This window comes from Simochromis diagramma, unplaced genomic scaffold, assembly GCF_900408965.1.
Source record: "Simochromis diagramma unplaced genomic scaffold, fSimDia1.1 OVJJ01000131.1, whole genome shotgun sequence".
Classification (NCBI taxonomy): domain Eukaryota; kingdom Metazoa; phylum Chordata; class Actinopteri; order Cichliformes; family Cichlidae; genus Simochromis; species Simochromis diagramma.
In genome coordinates this window covers 1,712,838-1,734,267 of record NW_024387200.1, presented here as the reverse complement: position 1 = coordinate 1,734,267, position 21,430 = coordinate 1,712,838, and the positions used below count along the sequence as shown (strand labels likewise).

The 21,430-nt window shown below is 38.8% G+C and overlaps 2 protein-coding genes and 1 pseudogene across 2 annotated transcripts; all 3 read right to left on the bottom strand.

Annotated features, from left to right (window-relative positions):
* Nucleotides 1–938: 938 nt before the first annotated feature.
* On the bottom strand, nucleotides 939–4,846 carry LOC120745890 (annotated as a pseudogene).
* Nucleotides 4,847–6,184: 1,338 nt separating this feature from the next.
* LOC120745889 (E3 ubiquitin-protein ligase TRIM35-like) lies at nucleotides 6,185–7,588 on the bottom strand. The gene is made up of 2 exons (XM_040051099.1): nucleotides 6,331–7,588; nucleotides 6,185–6,280 (listed from the first exon to the last, which is right to left on the bottom strand). Exons 1-2 carry the CDS (start codon nucleotides 7,393–7,395, stop codon nucleotides 6,185–6,187), a joined length of 1,161 nt encoding a protein of 386 aa, XP_039907033.1. The 5' UTR covers nucleotides 7,396–7,588.
* Nucleotides 7,589–12,833: 5,245 nt separating this feature from the next.
* Nucleotides 12,834–15,452, bottom strand: LOC120745482 (E3 ubiquitin-protein ligase TRIM35-like). The gene has a single exon (XM_040050384.1). It carries the CDS (start codon nucleotides 15,300–15,302, stop codon nucleotides 13,884–13,886), a length of 1,419 nt encoding a protein of 472 aa, XP_039906318.1. The 5' UTR covers nucleotides 15,303–15,452; the 3' UTR covers nucleotides 12,834–13,883.
* Between the last annotated feature and the right edge of the window lie 5,978 nt (nucleotides 15,453–21,430).

Genomic DNA, 21,430 nt, shown 5'->3' with positions numbered 1-21,430 from the left:
GAACTAAGGTTACTGAAGCAAATCATATTACATATGAAAAAGTGTCATAGAGTGAAACTAAATTGTGTTATAATACTGTTTTTCAAGTTCCTGGGTACCACCATCTCCCAGGAGGTGAAGTGGGAGACCAAGATCTTAAAAAGACCCAGCAAAGGATGTACTTCCTGAGACAACTGGGGAAGTACAGTCTTCTACAGGAGCTGCCGATCCAGTTCTACACTGCAGTCATTGAGTCTGTCCTGTGCTCTTCCATCACAGTCTGGTATGGTGCAGCCACTAAACAGGACAGGAGCAGACTGCAGCGGACTGTACGGGCAGCTGAAAAGATCATCGGCGCCCCCTGCCCTCCACCCAGGACCTGCACCTCTCAAGAACCAGGAAACACGCAGGGAAAATCATCACAGACCCCTCACACCCTGGACACAGACCTTTTGACCTGCTGCCCTCTGGTAGACGGTATAGAAGCCTGCAGACCAGGACCACCCGACACAGGAACATATTCTTTCCCCTCACCATCTCCCTCCTAAGTCTCACATTGCTTCACACTGCTAGACTGCAATAGATGTGTGTGTGTGTGTATTGAGTCATTTACATATTGTTGTGATCTGGTAGAGACACCATCTACCGGAAACAAATTCCTTGTATGTGTTTGAGCATATGCTTGGCCAATAAAAGCAATTTTGATTCTGATTCTGTTGAGAAAATATCAACTTTGTCTCCATCTTGTGGTTTTTGCAGGAACAAAACTGTTCACAGTTGCGTCCACATGATCAGGTTTTATTGCAGTACATCAGGAGTCAGTGTTTGGTGAAATTATAAGTAGTGTGCATGAAGGTTGTGCTGTCCATTAGCAGGATGAGATAATTATTAAGCAACAACATTTCTTTTTTCTGAAGATTAAAGAGAAATCTCAGTTTCAGATTTATATTTTTTAATTTATTTTTTAATTTCTGGAATTTTGGAATCACCTCACAACATGCTGGGAAAGGCCTAGCAGGGTAGACAAAGTTATTAAAGGAAAACAGAAAATCACCACTTCAGATCCAGTGTCCCCTGCATAAATCAAGTCACATTCCCTCCCAGTGGTTCATAGTGCCTGGGACGTCATGGGCCAGATTGTAGCAAAGCCACTCCAGACAGGAGAATAACCAAGTAGAGCACAAGTGGATAAATAGGTGAAAACTACCTGTAGCCATTTCCTTTGACTGTGCTGGGTTCCTCATGTAGTTTGAAGTGACCAACAAAATGTTGGACTTATTATTAGTTGTTTTAGATATTGTAATGTTTTATTGTTTCTGTACTGATATATTGTTTTACTTAGTGATTCATAGTTTTATTCTCTGAAATGTTTTGATTCTATTGGCATGCTGGGAATTCACTCACTTTGTCTGCTGATAGAATTTGTTTACATGTTTGTTTAGTGGGGTTGGTTGGCTTCCTGTAGTTGTCAGATATGTCTTCTCATGTTTTTCCCATTTTTCATGCAGTTTTAGTAATGTTTTTAATAAATAGCCAGTTACAGCACTTAATCTGTACTTACTGTTTTGGCTTCTTATTGAAGCCTCTGTGTCATTTACCCTGGTCTTACTGTTTTTATTTATTTATCCTATTTTTCTATTCCTTTCAAATGTGTCTGCTAGTGGATCTCTGTGACCCCAGATGAGGCAAACAGAAACCTCTAAGTTGCTCTAATAAGTTTTGTTTGTCATGTACTGTGTGCAGTAGGCAGGAATGGTGGAACAAAAGGTGAACTTCTCCTGTCAAATACTAAAGTTGTTCCATAAACTACTCGTGTTTCATGCTTGTCTCTGTGCAGTGTGGACCACAACAACAAAAAATCACCTAAATTGATTTTTGTTTCACGTTACAGAGGCAACTTGCTGAACAGTTTTGTGATCAATATTCTAACATGTCAGCTAAAAATAAAATAGAAATGAGAGTTATAATAACTTTTGATTCACTGAAACACTGAAACTCAGAGTGAAGTGTAAAAAATAAAATTAAAGCCTTATTATAAAACATCAGAAGATCAAACTATCAGAGATGGCTGCCTGCTGCTAGTGGGGCAGAATTTGTTTTTAGCTCCTTCCCTGAATCTTGGCAGGCAGCTTAAACAGAAGCTATGATGGCATCTCAGAGACACAGGATCTCCGAAAGTCTCACAACAACATACATGGCAGCATGTCAGGAAAATTTGTTTTGCAGTCCTGTTTAGGCGTTAAAAGTTTTTAAAGAAATATTATAAAATCTGACCTTCAGCTGACATCTCTGCAGTTTTGTTCATACAAACTATTTTCAGCTGTCGGTTTGTAAATATTTCTGTAGGATACGTCTGAATTTTATTTTTACTCTTAAACAACATATGTTAGAGTTTATAAACATACAGGTGTGAGAATGTCAACTTTATCAACATTTGCATTTGATGTCTGTGAGGATCAGACCAAAGTGAGAATCAGTGACTCCATCAAAGCAAACTGCACAAGTCTTCTATGACATGCAGTTTAAGAGAGCTGAGGTTACATGTGAATGTTTGTATTTACAAACCAACAGAAGTAAATGATCATTTATTCTAAGGAGTCAGTAAATGTTTACACAACAATCAAAGTGAAGTTTCATGTTAAATAAATCTGAACCAATGACTGAATGTGTGTGAAAGTTGATTTACAGTCAAACACAACAACAACAGAATCACTGAATTTGATTGATTTCACTTCACAGAGACATTTAGTGTTTTTCAATAATCAACTGAAATGGCTGAAATGAAGATGCTGCTGAAGTAAACATATTGTAATTTTATCTGTTTAAATATTTTTAACCTGCTGATGAGACAGTTTCAGAACTTAGAAGTCATTTCTCTGAATTTGGAAAACTGTAAAGTAGACGTGTTACTATAAAATGTTATTTAACTGAAAACAAGATGCTGATATTCAGGATAATTTAGATCTTGTAGTTGTAAAGTTGACTCTTGCTGATGTGACACAAGTTTAATCATTAATCCTTCTTTAAAGAAGTGTCACAGTTTACTGTTCACACTCAACAACTTTGAAAAGCAAAGAAATCATCATCATTTAGATTTTAAAATTAATAAAATATTTACATGAACAACATGAGAAATATTGTGAAAATATTAATGTCAAAGAAACAAGAATACGAAAAGCAAAAATTTCTTACAGAAACTCGAGTGGGTCAGATTTTCACAAGAAAAAGTTCCTTTGGTTCCATTGAATCAACAATTAATAAAATAAAATAAACTCATAATGAAGTTAGACAGTTTGATTAATAATTTCACTAAAATTAAGCTGCTGGACTGAAAGAAAAAACCAACAAACCCAAAAACAAAACAAGACAAAAAGAAAAAAAACCAAACAGTTAAAATAAAGAATCACTTTACAATCAAATCTCAGTCTGGCAGATTTTGATATCAGAGGTTTTGGCGTCTCCTGCCTTTCCAACATTAAAATATGGGAAGAGTTTCTCAGTGAAAGTGTCTCTGTGAGTGTAGATGTGAGTCATGTCTTCAGGGTCATAGAAGGACACCTCCCCCCTGTCATAGTCCAGCTGGACTCTGATCCTCTGGAGACTCTTCTTCACTGTCACAGTCTGACCAACACCATTAGTGTATTTTCCACTGCGATGCGCTAAACACCAGAATCCATATTTTGGTGAAACAAAAAGCTCTCCCTTCCTGTCAACTGACTCTTTAACTAAACCGACATTCCATTCAGGATGGTCTCCCACCTCCACCTCCCAGCTGTGTTTCCCTGAGCTGAAACCCTCGGAGCCAAAAACATTGGCATACTTAGTGTTTCTCTCTGGATTATCAGGAAGCTGCTGCTTTGTGTCTCCACTGTCTCACACTGGTCAGATCATCAGACAGATAGAGAACTGGGTGTGCAGTGTTTGGGTCCAGAATGACAGGACTGAAGTGGACCTTCTCCTTCATCTTCTCCCACACTCTGAAGGACAGGTTGCCCAGGTGTTTGGCCACATCTATCAGTGCTCCTGAGACCAGCTGTGGATCTGACACTGAGCTCTGGGCTTTGGCTCTGCTCTGAGTGTCTTTATAACTGCTGAGGAATGGCACGCTGTGTTTCTGCAGCTCTTCTTCAACAGCAGAGATGCTGTCTGACAGAGAGGAGATCTGCTCCTCAATCATCTTCATCTCTCTGCTGATAGTCCTCCCCTTCTGCTCCTCTTCCTCCCTCAAAGCTGCCAGTCTGGACTCCTCTTCCTCTTTCAGGAACTGCTGGAGCTTCTTGAACTCTGCTCTGATCTGCCTCTCTGTGGACAACAGCTGCTTCTTCATGTGTTCCCTCATTTCATTGTATGTTTCCTCCACTTGTTTGTATTTGTTCCTCTTGTCCTGCAGAGACTTTAAGTCAGATTTCAGCTGCTCCTTCAGGTCACTGACTGCTTCTTCTACAGGAACCACTTTGTGACTCTGGTGGAGAGAAACTCACACACAGGACACACAGCTCTCTGCTCGTCCACACAGAACAGTTTAGGCACTTCTTCATGTTTACTGCACACCACTGTTAATTTCTTCTCTCCTTTTTCTGTCTCAGATGATCCCGATTTCTGTCTCCCAGCAAAGAATCAGCAAGTTTTCAGTGTAAAGTCACACCAGGATACTCCTTTGAAGATTTTCTTTACAAATGGGACGTTTTTGTTTTTAGTTTGTTCCCAGAATTTCTGCAGGCAGCTTGAACAGAAGCTGTGGCTGCAGCTCAGAATCTTTTCTTATATAAGATTTAGATTGGTGTTATATGGTTGGTTTACACACCTTTGTGTATTGTGTCATTTACATATTGTTGTGATTTACATTACTGTGCTTGAGAGACACCATTTCTACGGGAACCAAATTCCTTGTATGTGTTTGAGCATATGCTTGGCCAATAAAAAACAATTCTAGTTCTGATTCTGTTGAGAAAATATCAACTTTGTCTCCATCTTGTGGTTTTTGCAGGAACAAAACTGTTCACAGTTGCGTCCACATGATCAGGTTTCATTGCAGTACTCAGGAGTCAGTGTGGTAATTATAAAGTAGTGTGCATGAAGGTTGTGCTGTCCATTGGCAGGATGAGATAATTATAAGAACAATTTTTTTTCTGAGATTAAAGAAATCTCAGTTTCAGATTTTTGTTTTTTCATTTTTTTTTCATTTTTGGAATTTTGGAATCACCTCACAACATGCTGGGAAAGGCCTAGCAGGGTAGACAATGTTATTAAAGGAAAACAGAAAATCACCACTTCAGATCCACTGTCCCCTGCATAAATCAAGTCATGTCCCTCCCAGTGTTATAGTGCCTGGGACGTCATGGGCCAGTTGTAGCAAAGCCACTCCAGACAGAAGAATAACCAAGTAGAGCACAAGTGGATAATAGGTGAAAACTACCTGTAGCCTTTCCTTTGACGTGTGCTGGGTTCCTCATGTAGTTTGAAGTGAACAACAAAATGTTGGACTTATTTTTGTTGTTTGTATTGTAATGTTTTATTGTTTCGTACTGTTATTGTTTTACTTAGTGATTCTAGTTTTATTCTCTGAAATGTTTTGATTCTTTGGCATGCTGGGAATTCACTCACTTTGTTCTGCTGATAGAATTTGTTTACATGTTTGTTTAGTGGGGTTGGTTGGCTTCCTGCAGTTGTCAGATATGTCTTCTCTTTTTTTCCCATTTTTCATACAGTTTAGTATGTTTTTAATAATCGCAGTTACGCACTTAATCTGCACTTACTGTTTTGGCTTCTTATTGAAGCCTCTGTGTCATTTACCCGGTCTTACTGTTTTTATTTATTTATCCTATTTTTCTTCCTTTCATGTGTTGCTCGTGGATTCTTTCGGTGTGCCACCGGAGAGCAACAGAAACCTCTGTTGCTCTAATAAGTTTGTTTGTCTGTACTGTGTGCAGTAGGCAGGAATGGTGAACTCTCCTGTCAAATACTAAAGTGTTCCATAAACTATCGTGTTTCATGCTTGTCTCTGTGCAGTGTGGACCACACAACAAAAAAATCACCTAAATTGATTTTTGTTTCACGTTACAGAGGCAACTTGCTAACAGTTTTGTGATCATATTCTAACAGGTCAGCTAAAAATAAAATAGAATGAGAGTTTATACTTTTGATTCACTGAAACACTGAAACTCAGAGTGAGTGTAAAAATAAAATTAAAGCCTTATATAAAACATCAGAAGATCAAACTATCAGAGATGGCTGCCTGCTGTAGTGGGGCAGAATTTGTTTTTAGCTGTTCCCTGATCTTCGCAGGCAGCTTAAACAGAAGCTATGTGGCATCTCAGAGACACAGGATCTCGAAAGTCTCACAAAACATACATGGCAGCCTTGTCCCCTGAGCTGAAAACCCTCAGAGCCAAAAACAGTGTGATACTTAGTGTTTCTCTCTGGATTATTAGGAAGCTGCTGCTCTGTGTCTCCATGTCTCACACTGGTCAGATCATCAGACAGATAGAGACAGCAGTGTGCAGTGTTTGGGTCCAGAATGACAGGACTGAAGTGGACCTTCTCCTTCATCTTCTCCCACACTCTGAAGGACAGGTTGCCCAGGTGTTTGGCCACATCTATCAGTGCTCCTGAGACCAGCTGTGGATCTGACACTGAGCTCTGGGCTCTGGCTCTGCTCTGAGTGTCTTTATAACTGCTGAGGAATGGCACGCTGTGTTTCTGCAGCTCTTCTTCAACAGCAGAGATGCTGTCTGACAGAGAGGAGATCTGCTCCTCAATCATCTTCATCTCTCTGCTGATAGTCCTCCCCTTCTGCTCCTCTTCCTCCCTCAGAGCTGCCAGTCTGGACTCCTCTTCCTCTTTCAGGAACTGCTGGAGCTTGTTGAACTCTGCTCTGATCTGCCTCTCTGTGGACAACAGCTGCTTCTTGGAGTGTTGAATCATTTCATTGTATGTTTTCTCCACTTGTTTGTATTTGTTCCTCTTGTCCTGCAGAGACTTTAAGTCAGATTTCAGCTGCTCCTTCAGGTCACTGACTGCTTCTTCTACAGGAACCACTTTGTGACTCCGGTGGAGAGAAAACTCACACACAGGACACACAGCTCTGTGCTCATCCACACAGAACAGTATAGGCTCTTCCTCATGTTTACTGCACACCACTGTTGTTTTTTTCTTTTCCTTTTCTGCCCCAGATGATCCAGATTTCTTTGTGTCAGTAAATGAATCAGCAAGTTCTTTGAGTGTATAGTTCAAATGAGGAAATTCCTTTGAAGATTTTCTTTTACAAATGGGACAGTTTTTGTTTTTAGTTTGTTCCCAGAATTTCTGCAGGCAGCTTGAACAGAAGCTGTGGTTGCAGCTCAGAGACACAGGATCTCTGAAAGTCTCTGAACACACATGGCAGCTCAGCGAATTTTCAAGAACTTTTTCATCCATTTGATCTTCCTTCTTAGTCACCAGATTCCTGTTGAATTTTCTGTTCTTCGTAGTCGTATTTTTCAGCAGGAGATCTCACACCTTGCAGTGGAATTTAAAGTCTGTTTGACAGTGCGGAAATGTTTTCATTCATGACTGTTAAAAACAAGTCAACCAGGCGATGGTGTTGTCGTAATACAATCTTAGAAGATCTTGGCAGTTTTGTTTCCATACAGAAAGAAAATGAAAGAAGAAAATTATATTGTATTAATAATTATAATAATATTATATTATTTTTTTTTTTGATCAAATCCAAATCAAGACTGAACCAAAAGAGAAAGTGTAAAATGCTAAAAAAAGAGCAGTCATGTTTTAATCAAGATGATACAAAAGTCAGAAACAGACACATTGTTACAAAATGCCTATTCCAGCTGTCATATCGAGACAGTCTAGTCTGCCCCAGGGCCAACACAAGGAGACAGACGACCGTTTTCACCCACATTCACACCCACGGGCAATTTGAAATCATCAGGTAACTGTGGGAGTAGTTGGTGGAAACCCAGGAAAACAGAAAGCCAGTTTTGTGGATTTAAACTCAGGACTTTCTTGCTTCTTGCCACCACGCTACCATATTCAGACACAGTACCGGGTTTTAATGAATGTATCTGCAATATTTTCAGAGATTAATCTATTAGAAGCAAATAACATTACATATTAAAAAGTGTCACAGAGTGAAAATAAATTGTATTATAAGACTGTTTTTCAAGTTCCTGGGTACCACCATCTCCCAGGACATGAAGTGGGAGACCAAGATCTTAAAAAGACCCAGCAAAGGATGTACTTGCTGAGACAAGTGGGGAAGTACAGTCTTCCACATGAGCTGCTGATCCAGTTCTACACTGCAGTCATTGAGTCTGTCCTGTGCTCTTCCATCACAGTCTGGTATGGTGCAGCCACTAAACAGGACAGGAGCAGACTGCAGCGGACTGTACGGGCAGCTGAAAAGATCATCGGCGCCCCCCTGCCCTCCACCCAGGACCTGCACCTCTCAAGAACCAGGAAACACGCAGGGAAAATCATCACAGACCCCTCACACCCTGGACACAGACTTTTTGACCTGCTGCCCTCTGACAGACGGTATAGAAGCCTGCAGACCAGGACCACCCGACACAGGAACATGTTCTTTCCCCTCACCATCTCCCTCCTAAGTCTCACATTGCTTCACACTGCTAGACTGCAACTGCACCTTATGTACATTCTGTGGCTTTCATTTCATTTCTGCAATCCTGTATATTTTCAGAGCGTTCTCACTCCCGAGGCGTAACATGTCGACGTTTTGTCACGTCCCGCGGCGTTCCTGAGGAACGCGAAAGGAGACCTTCGGCGTTCTTATGGTACGCGGCGGGTTATGGCTGGAATCCAGTGCAATGACGCTCCCGCGGTAATGGACGTTCCAGCCCTGTATTCCAGCCCTAAACCTAACCTTATCCCTAGCCCTGACCATAACCTTATTCCTGACCTTAACCAGGACTTTAATGATGTTAAATAGCGTGTTTGTAAGCGATTTGAAGAAAAAGAGCGAGCATGTGTAGATTCATTCCAGACGGTTCTCATATTTCCTCTTTTTTCCGAGGTCGTCATTTGGGAACGTGGTGGGTAGCCGAAAACGTAATATGGTGACGATTTGTCACCTAGCGTAAAATGTTACGCTTTGGGAGTGAGAACGGGTTGATATTTTCTGTATATAAGATTTAGATTGGTGTTATACGGTGGCCCCTAGAGACAAAGCACGTACAAACTCCAAAACACTTGCAAACTCTAAAACACATGCAAATTCCAAAACACTTGCAAACTCAAAAACACTTGCAAACTCCAAAACACGTACAAACTCCAAAACACTTGCAAAATCCAAAACACTTGCAAACTCAATAACACTTGCCAACTCCAAAACGCATGCAAATTCCAAAACACAACGGAAGTGCTCCAGGACGCTAGGGGCAGTGTTGAGCTTTTGTTACCTAGTAACTACACAAGCCAGGAAGTACCAATGACCGGATTTGGGGTTTGCAGCCTTAAAGGCTGCATTTTAAGGCCGATTACGTCACAGCGACAAGAGAAGGCTGTCCCAATTCAAAGGCTGCTCTACATGCGGCCCTCAAATGCGTCCTTAATTTCCCTGAATTTTAAGGATGGGTCGGTGTAGCCTTCATGGCCCAACATATCCCAGACTTCATAGTGCGGTGGTGGTGTGGATAATTTTGCCGAAAAAAACGGTGGAAGCGGAGCGGAGGAAGAGTAAACTTTCAGAAGTAAGTACTGAATATTATGTCACTTATTTATGCGCAAATATTTTTTTAATGAAGAACATTAAACCATTATTGTTGGCCACATGTCGGGAAAGTTATGTGACATTAGCGATGTCTGTACTTTCAGAATTAACTTGGTTTTAAAGCCTTTACTTTAAAAAGTATATATATAGTCGACCTTAATCTTACAGAGATTGTGATGATTTTGTGGATAATTAAAGTCAGTCATATATCCACAAACACAACAAGCTGAAAGTCAGTGATGCTGCTCGGTTTGCAGTCCTGAATATCACGGCACAAGCAGGATCCACTGCACTGTTAATGTTAGCTATGTTATATTGCTGCCTCTGTTCGGTGGTGTCGAGCCAAACGGACTTTAACGTGTGTTTGAACGAGCTGACGGTTCACTCATTAAGCTGAAAGAAAGATGCTTTAATCACAGGAGTCACACATGTGTTCACTGTACCATCTGGGAACTCTTCTTGTTTCGTAATAACACAAACACTAAATCCTCCTTCTTTTGTGCTGTTTTGTAGCAGTGTATACACCTGAGACTTTCACCTGTCTGTCTGTCCTGCACTCGCTCTCTGTTTCTTTCTCTCTGATTGTGTAATAAAAGTATGAACATGTGTTTATAAGTCACACTTGTGTTTGAATCCTGCAGCTTATCACACATTTGATTTCCATGTGTGACAACTGCAAGTGTCCAGAGTGAGGACAGACTGAGGGACACACTGCTGCACATCATCTGTGAGGCTTTGCACCCCTGATGATCCACCAGGACAAACTCAACAGTGTGTGAGGAAGAGGAGGAGGAAGAGCCAGCAGCAGCTGACAGATGGAGAGAATAGACAGACTGTTCCCTGTTTGTGAAGGACTGCTAGAAAAGTTTAAAATAACTAATTGTCTGTCCTGAATCAGTCTTATTAGGTAATGTTCAAATCATTTTATCATTCCAGTGTTTTCAGTGTGGGAGAAAGTACTCAGGGCCTTCAAGTTACACACTATGAAAGGCAGCAACAAGTGTAATATTCAGAAACCTAAAGTATGTATCAGCAGCAGAATGGACCTAAAAATAAATGTTTGTTTCAGTTCTATGAAACTTTGAGTATTTTGGATTAGTAGCACTGCTGTGTTTGTTGCATCATATTGCTGTAATTGTTTATATGCTTTATATATTCTGAGGTAAGTTGATCTATAGTGTTACATCATATTCTATAAGGATGTTATGTGTTTGTATACTTTCTGCCCAGTTTGACCCATTTAGCAGAAGCCAGCCTGTTTAAGGCTCTGATATCTATTCTGTATGGCTTAAAGCAGTTATGACATGGTCTGATTTTCTCACCCAATAAAGGAATATTTAATATGTCAGTCTACTCTTCATTTTATCAGAAACAGTTATCACAGCTTGTACATTTTCTTTTTATAAATATATGTAAGCAATGAGCCAAATTTAGTAATGCCAACATACTGAAGGAACAACATTTGTCTCTTATATATGATACACCTATATATGCACTGTCAAAGATACTTGTCTTTGAGTGAAGATTTAAGGTGATAAGACATATAAATAACTGCAACTTGAATCTGTACTGAAGCTCAGTATTTGACACAGAGTTCATGTTCACTGCTGTAATAGCTAATAATGATTAATATAATAACTATAATATTGGCCATATTATATTTACATTACCAAAGTGATAATGACTTTAGTCTCATGAACAACATCAGCTAATTCTTATTTACTAGCTAATCTTAAATGACTGTTCAGTACAGAAATGAAGCCCAAAAATCATGTTTTTCTGTCCTGTGGTCTCAGCCTCAGATACTTATCAAATCACACAGAACTCTTGTAGAAACAAACAAATGAACAAAATATGTTCTCCCTCATTTCTGTCAAACCAAGTTGTATGACACGTTTCCAGCGGTTAGTATCATGGTTGCTAGGCAACCTGGGAAGCGCGACGGAGACTAGACCGTCCCATACAGACAAACTTGCCGTTTATTTTGCAAATCGAGCTCAACACTGCCCCTAGCGTCCTGGAGCACTTCCGTTGTGTTTTGGAATTTGCATGTGTTTTGGAGTTTGCAAGTGTTTTGGATTTTGCAAGTGTTTTGGAGTTTGTACGTGTTTTTTAGTTTGCAAGTGTTTTGGAGTTTGCAAGTGTTTTGGATTTTGCAAGTGTTTTGGAGTTTGTACGTGTTTTTTAGTTTGCAAGTGTTTTGGATTTTGCAAGTGTTTTGGAGTTTGTACGTGTTTTGGAGTTTCCATGTGCTTTTTAGTTTGCAAGTGTTTTGGAGTTTGCATGTGTTTTGGAGTTTGCATGTGTTTTGGAGTTTGCAAGTGTTTTGGAGTTTGTACGTGCTTTGTCTCTAGGGGCCACCGTACTCATGTAGTTTGAAGGGACCAACAAAATGTTGGACTTATTATTAGTTGTTTTAGATATTGTAATGTTTTATTGTTTCTGTACTGATATATTGTTTTACTTAGTGATTCATAGTTTTATTCTCTGAAATGTTTTGATTCTATTGGCATGCTGGGAATTCACTCACTTTTTCTGGTGATAGAATTTGTTTACATGTTTGTTTAGTGGGTTTGGTTGGCTTCCTGCAGTTGTCAGATATGTCTTCTCATGTTTTTCCCATTTTTCATACAGTTTTAGTAATGTTTTTAATAAACTTGCTGATTGTTCTGACTGTTGCCTCAGCAACTTGCTGAACAGTTTTGTGATCAATATTCTAACATCTCAGCTAAAAATAAAATAGAAATGAGAGTTATAATAACTTTTGATTCACTGAAACACTGAAACTCAGAGTGAAGTGTAAAAAATAAAATTAAAGCCTTATTATAAATCATCAGAAGATCAAACTATCAGAGATGGCTGCCTGCTGCTAGTGGGGCAGACTTTGTTTTTAGCTTGTTCCCTGAATCTTGGCAGGCAGCTTAAACAGAAGCTATGATGGCATCTCAGAGACACAGGATCTCCGAAAGTCTCACAACAACATACATGGCAGCATGTCAGGAAAATTAGTTTTGCAGTCCTGTTTAGGCGTTAAATGTTTTTAAAGAAATATTATAAAATCTGACCTTCAGCTCACATCTCTGCAGTTTTGTTCATACAAACTATTTTCAGCTCTGTCGGTGTGTAAATATTTCTGTAGGATACGTCTGAATTTTATTTTTACTCTTAAACAACATATGTTAGAGTTTATAAACATACAGGTGTGAGAATGTAAACTTTATCAACATTTGCATTTGATTTCTGTGAGGATCAGAACAAAGTGAGAATCAGTGACTCCATCAAAGCAAACTGCACAAGTCTTCTCTGATATGCAGTTTAAGAGAGCTGAGGTTACATGTGAATGTTTGTATTTACAAACCAACAGAAGTAAATGATCATTTATTCTAAGGAGTCAGTAAATGTTTACACAACAATCAAAGTGAAGTTTCATGTTAAATAAATCTGAACCAATGACTGAATGTGTCTGAAAGCTGATTTACAGTCAAACACAACAACAACAGAATCACTGAATTTGATTGATTTCACTTCACAGAGACATTTTGTGTTTTTCAATAATCAACTGAAATGAAGATGCTGCTGAAGTAAACATATTGTAATTTTATCTGTTTAAACATTTTTAACCTGCTGATGAGACAGTTTCAGAACTTAGAAGTCATTTCTCTGAATTTGGAAAACTGTAAAGTAGACGTGTTACTATAAAATGTTATTTAACTGAAAACAAGATGCTGATATTCAGGATAATTTAGATCTTGTAGTTGTAAAGTTGACTCTTGCTGATGTGACACAAGTTTAATCATTAATCCTTCTTTAAAGAAGTGTCACAGTTTGCTGTTCACACTCAACAACTTTGAAAAGCAAAGAAATCATCATCATTTAGATTTTAAAATTAATAAAATATTTACATGAACAACATGAGAAATATTGTGAAAATATTAATTTAAAAGAAAGAAAAATATTAAAAGCAAAAATTTCTTACAGAACCTCGAGTGGGTCAGAATTTCACAAGAAAAAGTTCCTTTGGTTTCATTGAATCAATAAAATAAAATAAACTCATAATGAAGTTAGACAGTTTGATTAATAATTTCACTAAAATTAAGCTGCTGGACTGAAAGAAAACAACCCCAAAAACAAAACAAGACAAAAAAAAAAACCCCAGTTAAAATAAAGAATCACTTTACAATCAAATCTCAGTCTGACAGATTTTGATATCAGAGGTTTTGGCATCTCCTGCCTCTCCAATATTAAAATATGGGAAGAGTTTCACAGTGAAAGTGTCTCTGTGAGTGCAGATGTGAGTCATGTCTTCAGGGTCATAGAAGGACACCTCCCCCCTGTCATAGTCCAGCTGGACTCTGATCCTCTGGAGACTCTTCTTCACTGTCACAGTCTGACCATCACCATTATTGTATTTTCCACTGCGATGCAATAAACACCAGATTCCATATTTTGGTGAAACAAATGACTCATTTTTGTCAGCTGACTCTTTAACTAAACCCACAAGCCACACAGGATGGTCTCCCACCTCCACCTCCCAGCTGTGTTTCCCTGAGCTGAAGCCCTCAGATCCAAAAACAGTGTGATACTTAGTGTTTCTCTCTGGATTATCAGGAAGCTGCTGCTCTGTGTCTCCTTGTCTCACACTGGTCAGATCATCAGACAGATAGAGACAGCCACTTGCAGTGTTTGGGTCCAGAATGACAGGACTGAAGTGGACCTTCTCCTTCATCTTCTCCCACACTCTGAAGGACAGGTTGCCCAGGTGTTTGGCCACATCTATCAGTGCTCCTGAGACCAGCTGTGGATCTGACACTGAGCTCTGGGCTCTGGCTCTGCTCTGAGTGTCTTTATAACTGCTGAGGAATGGCACGCTGTGTTTCTGCAGCTCTTCTTCAACAGCAGAGATGCTGTCTGACAGAGAGGAGATCTGCTCCTCAATCATCTTCATCTCTCTGCTGATAGTCCTCCCCTTCTGCTCCTCTTCCTCCCTCAGAGCTGCCAGTCTGGACTCCTCTTCCTCTTTCAGGAACTGCTGGAGCTTGTTGAACTCTGCTCTGATCTGCCTCTCTGTGGACAACAGCTGCTTCTTGGAGTGTTGAATCATTTCATTGTATGTTTCCTCCACTTGTTTGTATTTGTTCCTCTTGTCCTGCAGAGACTTTAAGTCAGATTTCAGCTGCTCCTTCAGGTCACTGACTGCTTCTTCTACAGGAACCACTTTGTGACTCTGGTGGAGAGAAAACTCACACACAGGACACACAGCTCTCTGCTCGTCCACACAGAAAAGTTTGGGCTCTTCCTCATGTTTACTGCACACCACTGTTAATTTCTTCTCTCCTTTTTCTGTTTCAGATGATCCAGATTTCTTTCTTCCAGAAAATGAATCAGCAAGTTCTTTCAGTGTAAAGTTCACAAATGAACGATCCTTTGAAGATTTTCTCTTACAAATGGGACAGTTTTTGTTTTTAGTTTGTTCCCAGAATTTCTGCAGGCAGCTTGAACAGAAGCTGTGGCTGCAGCTCAGAGACACAGGATCTCTGAAAGTCTCTGAACACACATGGCAGCTCAGGTAATTTTCAAAAAGTATAAGTTTCTCAGCCATTTGATCTTTGAGTATTTTTAACTCACCAAATTAGTGTCTCTCGAACTTTCTGATAAAAATCCTCCAAACGTGTGTTTTTCAGCAGAGATCTGACTCCCTGTAATGGCGTCTCAGCTCAGTTCAGAAGTGTCGGAATTTACTTTCATTTTCATGAATCACGTGTTAAACTGAAACACGCATATAACACTTGTGTCAGTCAGAGGGCGCTGTCTGTGTCATTCAGATAGTTTTCAGTTTGTGCTCCTTAAAACGACACCAAAGTGAAAAATGTAGAAAATCTTGACTTCTCCTTTTTAAAAAACGAAACCTAAATAGAACATAAAAATGACACAAAGAAGGTGAAGCTGTGGTGTTTCAGAAGTTCAAGTAGGAAAAGTCAGCTCGTTCTAAGAGTTTTTATCTGCAGTTTGAACTAAAGTTTTCGTTGCAGCCAAAAACATACATTTGGGTTCATCACAGGGTTTAGATTGTCAACCTGCCAGACCTCTGCTCTCACACTCAAAACAAAGAAAAATTCTTGACCCTCATGAACATGAAGCAATAATTCTGAGTAAAATGCAGCTGAAATACATAAAATCAAAAGTTTATTTTTTTTTTCAAATAATACATCATTAAAATATGCTTGTTATAAACTAAATGTATACCAGTGAAGTTAATTTCCTTGGACCAGATTCAATTAAAGATTACTGCATTACTGTAAACTGACTACATCCTGTAAGTAGTTCGAGTTCAGGGACACAGGATCTCTAAATGTCTCTGAACATGTTACAGTTCAGGAAAGTTTCTCATCAAATGTCACATCTTTACAGCTTGTACCTTACAGTCCTTCAAGAAAGCAAAGTTGTTTTAGAGAGCTCACCTGTTGTCATGGTGTTCTAGATAATTAATAACCACCAAACACAATATCTGCTTTTACTACCTGGGCTGTGGCCTCAAACCTGCATAAGAGTTTAGACCTTTAGACTCCAACTTTCAAGTTTGTCATGAACTGAAATGTGATGAACTGACCAGTGTTAGAGATGTCACCGAAATAATAATGAAAAACAAAGAGAAAAATCACAGCGAACAATGAGAAACCAGAAATGCTAATAATAAATGAAAATAAACAAACTGATATAAACTGTTGATATGACATAATATGACACTGAACTGTGACAACACAGAAGAATTTACTGTCACATGTCACAAATCAGATTCTGGTCAAAGTCATGTTTAAGGTACTACTGCCTCGAAGTTGTTAATCACGTCCACTTTCTTGAAAAAAAAATTAAAAAGACAAAAAAAGAAAAAAAATTGTAGAGCTCTTATAAATGCATTAAATGAAGCCAATGAAAGAAAAAAAATACAAAGAGTGAAGTGTTCAATAAATCAATACATAATATGACACAATAAGGATCTTATGTCTAAACTGAGTACAGGGATTGTGGTGTGAGGTGTAGATTTTCTGTATCTTTGTGTCAGTGACGCTGAAACAGTTGTTGAAGGAAGTGTTTATCTGCAGGTCCAGTAGGAGATGCAGAGGATGGTTTGGGTCCATTATCCACAGCAGCAGTCATCAGGATGGAGGGATCCAATCAGGTTGTATAAACCGAATTAATGAAATATTCAGTTTTCGTTGGGTTTTTTTTTAAACAATCCTAACCTCGTTATTTTCACCAAATAAAATATTTTACGTAACGTGGAGCAACGTGTGTATGGTATACCGATTATTGGCCATGATTGTAGCATAACTATCCACACAAAACACGGTCTTTATTCAGACCATGACATGTGAATTAAGACAATAACTATGGTGTGATACTTGGTTAGAGTTGTAGGGACTCCCAAAAACTTCCTTGAGGTGACCGTTTTTGTGATTTGACACTATATAAAAAAATGAATTGAACTGAATTCTCTCTCTCAGTAACTCAGAGACCAGTTTCCCATGAAAAATCTGTTTTCTGCATTATTCGCTTGTTTATTACGCACCAGTCTACAGTTGTGTTCGGTGCTTTTGTTTTTTCAAAATTGGCCTCTGACAAGAAAGTTTCATTTCTGCTGTTCAATACTGAAGAAATATAAACTCTTACAAATTATGCCAAATTACAAAAATCTTAGCTGTGTCTCTGATAAAACCTCTGTAACTTTGCTCTGCTTCACTTCAGCAACATCAGGTAATGTTCATATTTTGATTCCTGGTGTTCTTGTGTTTTTGTTCTACTGCAGAATATTTCAAGAGTGTTGTGTGCTGTAGAAAGCCAGGCCAGGAAAATCTCCTTCATATTTTTCTGTGTTTTATCCTCAGTTACACCTTTGATAAAGTCTCGCAAGTGTCAGCTTTGTTTTAATACACAGATATAAAAATATGGATAAATGTACTGATAAATGATCATAATTATAATATTTCTGACGGTTGGAGTCAAAATTGAATTGAGCTTGAGTCGAGCTTGAATCGACTCGAATTGGGACCTTGTAAATTGGAATCGAATCAGTTATAGAAACAGAAATCGATACCCTGCCCTAGTGTGAACAGAGTGTTTGTGGTGGCAGGCTGGACAACAGAGCTACAATTGTTAAAAACACTGGGTTATGTGTTGATGTCACTTTTGTGTGGTTTTGACCTTTTTGTAGAGCAGTGTCTGCTTTACACACGCTGTGACAGTTTCACGCTCTCGCAGGTAGCTCTCTGTGCTCGGAGAGAAATCCTGCTCACGCGTGTAAATTTATTTTTATTTCTCTACAGGAACTTTGTGTTAAAGGGTCAATGCACCAAAAAGGGTTTTGATAAGATTTGATTGCTCATGCAAGACAGAAACTAATCAAGGTGATTAATAATGAGCACAAGTTAAATGAGCTTATAACACTAAATTAGCTTTATTAGTCCTGCACAGAACAGACTGATCTTGAATTCTTTTAAAGTCTCTTAAAGAAGTAAATTATGAAACTGAAGATTTCTGATTCTTAAATAAAAAACTAAATCTTAAAGAAACAACCTAGCTGTGGGATTTGGAACAAATGTAAGGATAAGTGTGAGCTACTTAACATCAACTGATCATGTTGATGTTTTTCTGTTTTTATTAAAGATGGCTGCTTTTCATTTGAAACGTTTCTGGCTCTGGTCTCTTCACTGTGCTTTGCTCCATCACTCCTCTGAACCATGAACTAGTCCAGCAGCTTATATATCTATTTTACAGCGACATCAGTGCTACAACTGGTTCAAGAAAACAGTGTCAGCCAAACAGGAGTATTTAAAAACCATCAGAATCAAATGTTCTTTTCTTCTAAGGAATCAATTAAATGTAAAAACAACAATAAAAGTAGAAACTTCTGTGATGAATGCATTTGAACTAGGGCTGTCTAAATTAACTCATTAATGCAGATTAATCCATCATCATGATTAATCTGATTAACATTTTTAACGCAGTTAACCCATCTGAAGAGCAGAATGACTCAAAATCCTTGGAATGTCTCTGTCAACACATTTCGGGCAGTTTGTCCAACTAGAATCAAATGAGCAGTTGATCTGGTGACGGGCAGCTGAACCAACCAACTCAATATGCAAGATGACAAACAGCACATTGGCCCTCTCAATGGGAAATCTGAGTATAAAAACAACAAGACGGAACAGTCGAGCGACATAAAGTATTATGCGCTTTGTGCAGGAAAAGAATTTTGTTTTCACCAAAGCACTTCAAGCTCAAAATATCAGATTAACACGAAGCATACGTTAGTCGGGGATGCTGCTAGCACTTTGTCGCCCAGCTTGCAACAAACCACTCACGAAGCATCGGGACTCAGTGAACCTACCTTGGACAAATTGACTGACACAATTGCCAAGTGGATTGCAACAAATCGCAGACCTATTAATATCGTTGAGGACACGGGCTTTACAAAGGTTTTGCAAGTTGCTTTGAACAAGGCTCCAACAATAATGTCAAAGATTCATGGGCTCTATGAAACTGAAAAGAAAAAAAAGCACGAGGGCTTAGCTGTAGCCAAACATGTCGCCCTGACAGGTGACTACTGGACTTCTGTGAGTAACAGTAACTATCTTGGTGTTACTGCACATCTACTTACTGCTGCATAGGAATTAAAGTCGTTTGCATTGAGAATAATGAAGACAGAGGAGCGTCACTTCTCAGAGGCATGTGCTGAACATTTGTTAACAGTGGCACATGAGTGGGAAACTGAGGGAAAAATCCCAACTGTAGACTGTTCTCAGTTGCAGGCAACATTCCCTTTTTTCTTGAGTCTGTTTGCTCATACAAAATGAAATGCGATTTATACCGACTAAAAATGTCAGGATGAATGGAACGGACTCGGGCCCAGACTGAGAAACACAGTTTAACTGAGCTTTATTAACCACACCGGGTGCTCTATATACACGCGGGGGGGAAAAGGATCCACAGGGTAGGGAAACACAAGGTCCTCACACACGCTCCACTCTTCACGCTCCTCGCACACACAACTCCACGCTGAACAGCTCCACTCGCACTCAGAGGTCCTGGGTCACAGGTCCGGGAAATCTACACACAAACACGAAAGTTACTCGTAGGTACGCACAAGAAATGATTGCTTTCTACAGAGCCAGTCAATACTAACTAGAGTTACTCAATATTCCAGCGAGGAGTAGCTCAGCGCCCCTGCCTTAGGAAGAGTCAGCAAACAGTTGTGAGGAATCATCGGTAATCAGCTGCAGGTGCGTCGGCCAAGGGCGGGAGAGCAGGAGAGAAGAGAGAGAGACAAAAATAAAACAAAAATACTTGCGGCCGCGCTGGGCTGGCCAGGCAGCCACAAGGACCATGACAAAAAATGAATGATATTTAATCGTGATTAATCAAAATTAATCCACAGCAATCCTGTGATTAATCTGATTACAAATTTTAATCATTTGACATCACTAGTTTGAATTAAATAAAACTACATGCTTGGTTAAATGTCTGAAGGAGGATTTTCAGGAAAAACAAACAAACAAACAATAAAATCACTGCAGGTGCTGATGAGTAAAATATTAATCAACCATAGACAATATGTTTGCTAATAAGAAGAAAGTTAAAAAAACAACCAAATGTTTACAATAAAGCTTTGCCACTGCAACTTTTCCCCCATAAGAAAATGTTCACCTTATAATGAAATCTCAGTCTGACTTGATATCACAGGTTTTTGCATGTCTGCAGGGTAAAAAAAGATTCAATTGGCAAAATGAATAAATGAAGTTTTACTGACTTTTAGTTAATCACTCATCATCTTTCTCTGACAATTATAGTAACTCAACATTTCTTAATAACTCCTGACAAATTATTTATTTAGACCCACTGTTTATGGAAATACAAGAAAAAGATGTTTTATTTGTCTATTTAAAAATATTTACAGATGAACTTGACTCAGTCTTAACGCTCTGTTTTACCTGGTAAGCCATTCCTAACATTTAACAATTTTCATTTAAAAATGTGAGAAAGTGGAAATAAAATGTTTAAAAAACATGTTTCCATAAATGAAAATACAAACTTTGTGTCCATGTTGTGAGTAAAAATAATATCCGAATAAAACACCAATATTATAAAGTTGGAGTCACGTGTTGAGCTGAAAGACGAACATATTATTTGTGTCCACCAGAGGACGCTGTTAGTGTTCAGATAGTTTTACAGTTTGTACTTCATTCGAAAACATAAAAAGCCAAAACGTAAAAAATGTTCAGCTCTCCAGTTTTTATGCTAAACAGAATATAAAACAGAAGATGAAGCTGTGGTGTTTCACAAGTTCAAGTTGCACAAGTCAGCTTGTTTTCAGATTTTTTCTAGGCAGCTTTAACGAAGTTGTGTTTGCTGCCAAGGTCATATATTTGGATTCAACATTGTGATTGCCGACCTGCCAGACCCCTGCTCTCATTCCCTCCCCTAAAAAAAGATAATAGTTTTGATTAAAATGCAGCTGAAAAATATAAAATCAAAGGTTTATTTATACAAATAAAATGTTAAGGGAAATATCCTTTTTATCAACTGAATGTATACCAGTCAAGTACATTTCATTTCACCAGATTGACTATAATCTTACTGTAAACTCACTACATCCTGTAAGTAGTTAGAACTCAGGCACACAGGATCTCTGAATGTCTCTGAACACATTACAGTTCAGGAAAGTTTCTACAC